This window comes from Drosophila albomicans, chromosome 2R (assembly GCF_009650485.2).
Source record: "Drosophila albomicans strain 15112-1751.03 chromosome 2R, ASM965048v2, whole genome shotgun sequence".
NCBI lineage: Eukaryota > Metazoa > Arthropoda > Insecta > Diptera > Drosophilidae > Drosophila > Drosophila albomicans.
The window spans coordinates 22302555-22309768 of record NC_047631.2 but is presented as its reverse complement, the minus strand read 5'-3'; the positions used below and the strand labels follow the sequence as shown (position 1 = coordinate 22309768).

The 7214-nt window shown below is 38.8% G+C and overlaps 2 protein-coding genes across 2 annotated transcripts; both read left to right on the top strand.

Annotated features, from left to right (window-relative positions):
* Positions 1-5144: 5144 nt before the first annotated feature.
* LOC117574365 (seminase-like) lies at positions 5145-5954 on the top strand. Its single transcript, XM_034258199.1, has one exon. The coding sequence runs from the start codon at positions 5145-5147 to the stop codon at positions 5952-5954; it is 810 nt and encodes a 269-aa protein (XP_034114090.1).
* A 175-nt stretch (positions 5955-6129) lies between these two features.
* On the top strand, positions 6130-7092 carry LOC117573931 (seminase-like). Its single transcript, XM_034257456.2, has one exon. The coding sequence runs from the start codon at positions 6139-6141 to the stop codon at positions 6994-6996; it is 858 nt and encodes a 285-aa protein (XP_034113347.1). The 5' UTR covers positions 6130-6138; the 3' UTR covers positions 6997-7092.
* The last annotated feature ends 122 nt before the right edge of the window (positions 7093-7214 follow it).

The following is a 7214-nucleotide window of genomic DNA, read 5'->3' as shown; positions in this document are numbered from 1 at the left end:
GAAACGAATCATTCCTAAGTCGCGTTGGGGCCGCCGCGAAATTGCGCAATAAAATTGCATTGTCTTTATTTTTAGTCTTTAGTTTCAGTTCCATGTCGTGGCATATAATGTTAATGTTTGACTTTTCCACACACACACACACACACACACACACAAACACACCCGGAGACATTTATACAGGAGAAAGTTAAATTAAAATTTCATGGCTGCGCACATTCAGTTCGAAACCTTATCCATTCCTTGCTCACTACGAAGCGAATGAAATCAAATCATCTGGTTCCAAGGAAACTATATAGCACGCCAGCAAACTCCGCAAATCTTTACGTGCGGTTTACCATATTCACTGGCTTATGGCAGCGTTGATTGCAAACCTTTTTAAATGGCTTCAATTACATGTTGACTTGGCCTCAAAATGCGTTGACAAGTCTAGTTACTTATAAATAAAATGGGTATGTCAAGTAGAAATTTCTTGGAACTAGAAATGCTTTAAGAGGTGAAAATTTGAATAGGTTTCAGATGTTATTATTTATTAATATCGATCACTGAAATTATATACTATTCTTGAAAACATTTTAGTATTTTTATATTATTTTGTAATATAATTTGTTGTGAACTAATAATTTAATAATTCATTGTTGAGATACAAAATATATTTCCAGTCCTTTAAAACTCCTTTAAATTATGTTTAACATTTATTTCAAGTAAACTCTTCCAATGAATTTACTTTAAAACTTATATAAAAACCAATTGTTTTCCGTTTTGAAGATAAACCTCAAATCAATTAATCAAATTTACTTTCAATTCACTGAACTTAAAATGTGTTTTTGCAATTTCAAATTAGAACAAAATAAATAAAAAAAAAAAACTGTTTTAAAGAAAAACTAAATTCTAAGCATTTCCCAAGTTTTTCACGTTTAATGGACTTTTGCCACAGCGGAAGCAAAACTTTTTGTTAATTAATAAACAGGCCAGATGCCAGCACAACTTTTCGACCACAAATTAGGCTTATCTTGGGTTAAGCGTCACACAATTGAATTCGAAGCACTTTGCAAAAATGGTTTGAGATCAAAGCAATAGACTCAGAAAAACGGAAAAAAAAAAAAACTTCTTAAAATTGATATTCAAATCAAACTCACTCAGTTGAAGGTTCTGCGCCAAATACGTAAAACAATTATAATTTCACTCATGAAACGCGTGACAGTTCGTTAAATAATTATTATTTTTTATTACTTTTTTTTTGTGTAATAATTTGACAAAGCGTTGTGTTAATTATGCATTTTAAATGACACTTAAAAATTTAATGCATTTTTTATTATTATTTTGATGATGTTTGTTGTTGTTATCGTTATGTTTGTTGTTGTGTTTATTCTCTGGAAGAATCGAAAAGAGAGTTTTGTCGCCTTTTGTCGATAATATGCAAATGACACAACAAGTCGGCAGCGACTGATTCGAAAGTGCGGCAAAGTGAAACTTCAAAACTTGAACGCAGCGACGACGACGGCGACGAGTGTTGCAACGTCGGAAACGAACACGAGAAACACGAGCGGCGATACGAGAATGAGTTGAACGTCTGAACGTTGACGACAGGACGACTCGACAACAACGACAACGACAACGACTCGATAACTCGACTCGGAGGACATGCCACCTGCATGTCGGACCTGAAATCCAGCGCCTGCCGCTGCGTCTGCTGCGAGCTGCGTTCGTTGCGAAACTGTTTTTGGTTTCCTTTCACTTTTTTTTCGGTTTGGTTTGGTTTGGTTTGTCACTTTCGTCTCGTTCGCAGCAGCAGCACCGACAGCAGCAGCAGCAACTGACTTCCTGCGCACAAGTTCGAGTTGGATGCGGTGATGCGGCTTTCGCTCAACTCGATTCACTTCGGGTTGGTTTTCGCTTTTTTTTTTGTTTTTACGACGGCCTTAAAGGGTGGTCCAAGGGGTGGTAAACACAACATGCTTGCGGTTACTTTGGCAACACACTTTCTCCAAAATGACGTAAGTTCTACTTGCCACTTGTTGGCATGTTGTTCTTGTACTTATTGTTGTTGCTGCTGCTGTAGTTTAAGTTAAAGTGCCGTGAAGAATGTTGGCTAAGAACTTGGCATTCTCAAAGTTTTGCTAGTTTGTTAAATCCGGCCAGTTTATTAGACAAACTTATGGTAGCCAAATTTTTTAGCCTAGCAACTCCAACAACATTCTTATTTGTTATATAATCTTTACACACATTATTTTTTTTGCAATTTCCTATTCTTCTTCTAAATTTTAGGAGTCAATACATCACTTACACGTGGCGCTCCCAAAAAATGCCAAAAAGACCAAACGAATCGAACCGAAACGAACCAATACGAACCAAACACAACTACATCGAACTGTGCGGTCCTTTTACAACACGTTTTCTCTAGTTGCGCCTCAACATGTTCGAAGTGGGAAATGCGTTTTGCGGTTAGCCGCAACATTTTCGCCGGTTATGCAAAGTGTGACCAACTCATTGCAACCTCAGCGTTAGGTAATCGAAGAGCAGCGCGTTAATTAAACACAGTTCAACTAGAAACCGGGTGCAAATGAGGTGCCATCGACTTTGGGGGTGCATCAATGCAATTAACGCGGCGTATACGCAACGTACGTATATTGCATAGGGGGGAAAGAAATATTGAAAGTTCAAAAGTCATAAGTTTGAGGTCATTTAAAATGGGGGTAAGCAGCATCTTTACTGCAGACACTTCTCACAAAAGTGTCGATTACAATTTACCTGATTTCAATACGAAAAAGTGATGCGAAGAGCTCCCAACTATGACTCAGAGTCTGTGTGAGTTATGGGTCAAGCACCTCTCATATATGGACCTGTATGCCATATCAGGTTACACCGCAGCCAGTCAAGTTATTAACCTGCGTTCACCACCAAAAAAGATTAAACAAAAAAAAAAGAAGCTGTGCTAAGAACGAACTTCTAAATCGTAACTCTTCAAACATTGGAACACCCAAGAGAGGGTTCTTAAAAAAAGGGATACATTCATTTAGTTGCAGCCTGCAAATGTAATTCAAGATCAAAGGAAGATTATTACACTGATCAATGGACAGCCACAAAATAATATTATCGCTGCTTCCGATCGCAATGTCCACGTTTTTTCTTAGCTTCCTGACAACCGGGCAGGAAGAATCAATTACACTATGCGCCGCATCTCCTGTATCAACAAAACGAGCGAGAGCAACAGATGGGCCCAGTTAAGATCACTAACCATCTCCGATTACTCCAGACAGCACCTCTGCATCTTCATTTTTTCTCTTCTCGTTTTTTACTATACGAGTAAGTGAAAGAAACTTGTAGACGGCGGGGATAACGAGATGTCAGTTGTGTTTTTGCCTGCGCAGGAGTAAAACAAAAAAGCGTATTAAACATAAGCCGAGAAGCGATGCACGAGATAAACGAAATGAATTGGAGTCTGAAAGTGAAGCCTCCATTTCTATAGAAGTCATTTGAAATGCGTGTAGTATTTTTTCGCCCCGTTTATTGTCGTAGAAGGAAGTTCTAAGCAATTGAAACGAAGGCAATTTGTGTTAACAATGTTTGCAACTTGTACAAATTAAGACGCGATTTGTATGCCAAATGGATAATACAAAGGGGAACTCATAAAGCGAGTTTAACACTAGAAAGCCAAAAACTTGTTTCTAAGACATTTTGACTAACGTTTTCTCAATCATTCCTCTGATTTTGTCAGTCTGTCTATCACTACTTTTTATTCTACAACTTCCTAAAAAGTTCTGTTACATTATGTTCATTTTATGAAGTGGTGCACTCTAGGGTTAAAGTAACCCCCACTCTAAATAGGCAAATAGGCTATGCCCAGCAAACAAAAATTGAAGCGGATTGCGCACGCGTTCCCGCCTCATTTGGAATGCGCAGCAGATAACACACGCTATGACGGCAATACGCCGAAATTATGCTAAATATGTGAGAGAGCTGACAAAAGGTTGAACTGGGCGTGCGAACCACGGCTGTCTGGACATGTTGGGCATGGCAAATTGTGGGGCAGTCAGTTGCGAATCTATGACCAATCATGATGGGCACATATTGTATTGAAATGCGTGTCTCAATTTGACAATTAGGCAGCAAACCATTGTTGCCAACGGACAGGCAGCAGCTGGTCAACGTTTTCTTGGGTGCTTACGTGCCTCATGTCGCGTCTGCCAATGCCGGAAGATCGCACTTCAAGCTAAACTAAACTAAGCCCTACGCACACAAATCGAATTAGGTGTCAGGAAGTGTGTCTTATTCGCTTTTGTCGAGTTCAGCGTCCAGTTTTTGCACTTGAAACCCAAATTGCGCAATTCCCAAAATAACTGCGCACACATCTTCCAATATGCTCAGTTGTTGTTATTTTTAGGGTTGGTTGGTTGGTTGGTTGGTTGGTTGGTTGGTAAGTAAAAGTACCGCTATACGCTATACACACAACAAGTGCGCAAGTGGGGCGTCGCAACCCAACCCTCTGTGATGTCATCTCCGACGTACTTATTAACTGTTTTAGCGAGTCTCGAGAATACGCCAAAAATATCCAACCGAATTGATCTTTAAGCACCCGCTCCAAAATTATATACGCTACTGGTATGTCGACGTCAAACGACTTAACACATGCATAAAAATAAGTTGAAGTTTAAAAAAAAAACACTGGCGAAATAATCAGTCAAGTTGCACAAAACGTGTTTTTCCCGTGAGATTAAATTATAATTTCAAGGGTCGAAAGTATACGAACGTGATAGGATATGTGGATATATGTTATCCTACAACCAGTTACAAAGTAAGATAATGTAAAAATTATTAAGAACAAAAGCAAATGAATAGTAAAATAAATATTATCAAAAATGTATTATAGAGATTAAATTATAATTTGCGGGTCAAACTTGCTTGTTGTTTGTGAAAAATGCTAACGTGAACCAGTTTCCAAGTAAAATTTAGAAATAAAAACTTTTAAAGAAGTTTCTATTTTATACGCTAACAAAGTGAATGAATTGAAAATTGTCCGATTGGGTATAACGTATATAATATGCACTTAAATTCCAATTAGAGGTATAGCAAATTTAAAGAAAGCGTGCACCTGCAAATATGATATGGTAAGTCAGTTTCTCTCAACTGATTTAGCTGAATACATCATGCGATTGTACATTTGGCTGTGTCTGCTGTTATTCAACTGGACATCGGTGGTCCTTAGCAAAGTCTACAAGTTCCAAATCAATACAAAAACGGTACCAAATAAACGCCAATGGACGCGATCGACCCACGATGATCTCGGCGGTTGGTTGGTCCGTATTGTCAATGGCAACGGACACTTTGCCTGTTGTGGCGCATATATTTCACCGCTTTTGGTCGTCACATCAGCCAATTGCATTGAGCCGTATCGGAATAATCTAGCTGATGCATCAGCTGAAGGGATTGCCATGCTGGATGGTGAAGATAATTTCTCATTTATTGAAACCGTTTACATTCCCGACCAATTCAAAGTGACGAAGAATTTAATGGACATTGCTGTGATCAGACTGAGACGTCCCATCAAAGGCAAAATGACCGAGTTTATAAAGCTATGCGAACAGGAGATTAACGATTCCATGATGATGACATCATTTGGTTGGGGCTACAGCAGTTTCTCGATACAAGATCCCTCATTGGATCCCAGAAATTCCACTGTGCCCGTTCAGAACATTGACATGTGTAAACAGAAATTTGCGAAATATCGTCGAGTGACAATCTCCAAGAGTGTGTTTTGTGTTACACATCCCACCGATCGTAGACAATGTCTCTATGATCCTGGCTGTCCATTGGTTTGGAATAATCAACTTTGTGGCATTGTGTCTATCGACTCAACTTGTGTGGATCCCAGTAAGCCGGGCGTTTATACCAATATCAATCAGGTTAGGCAATTTATCGATAAGATTGATGAAGAAGTGAGAGCTTCGGCGGGCTGATCCTATATATTGATTTTTGTAAAAACCTTCTTTGAAACCAAATCACAGCTTCGAAAGGTCAATCTTACACAACACTACTTCGAATCGGCTAATACCCAAATAAAACCGAATCTAATACAAATAAGTTCTACATGGTTAACGAAACAGTAAATTTCGCAACAGTTATAGATAAACACTTGTTGAAATGAGAGCGCAATTATTATTGTTGTCAGTGTTAGTTCTATGTACACTATCATCGATATGGTGTAAAGTATATCGCAAATCAATCACAAGAAAAGTAAAAGTGGCAAATCGACTGTGGGGTGGCATGAAATCGAATACGGGCCCGAATATGGGCGGATGGCTGATTCGGATCACAAATGCCGATGGTGCATTTGCTTGCTGTGGTGCCTACTACTCGCATCATTTGGTTATCTCATCGGCCAATTGTATGGAACCATTCCGTTGGAATCCGTCTGGCGTCACTGCCGAGGGTACCGCCTTCAAAGAAGATGAGACCGAAAATTTTGCCGAAGTCGAGTACGTTTATATTCCTGATGATTTTGTGGCTGGCCAAACTAAATCGGATATAGCACTGATTCTATTGCGAATGCCGATCAAAGGCAGATTGACAGAGTTTATCAAACTGTGCGATACTCCGCCAGATACGGGCATCTTTTATAATACATTCGGCTGGGGATATAGCAGCATCGTTGTGCAGAAACCATCAACGAACCCGAGGACTGTAGTTGTTCCGTTTCAGAATAAGGAAGAATGTGCAACGAAGTACAAAGCAGGATTTCTATCGGATACGATTCTGTGCGTAGTTCAACCGAAGGATCGTCGAGATTGCCTCTACGACGACGGCTCGCCGCTGGTTTACAAACAAGAACTCTGTGGCATTGCTTCGATTGGCTTCACGTGCCAGAATACTTCGACGCCTGCCATTTATACGGACATCATGAAGATAAAAAATTACATTAATGAAATTGAAAACACTATTAGAAAAGATTCTAAGGGCCGGAAAATGGTTAGAACTCTATGGGGAGAAAATAATTATTAAGCTTGTAAAACAAGTTTTAGAGCAATAGTTTTTAAAACTGTTATATTTTCAAATTTAAACCAATACATCTTCGACCAAAACTTATTGTTTTTTATTCTTTATAAGATGAATTTTTTTGTAATTTATCATCTTGCAGTTAATTAGCTTGGCAATTGTTGAATTCAGTTGTAACTTGTTTTATAAAGTTGCATTAGTAGTGGTTGTGAATTCAAATAACT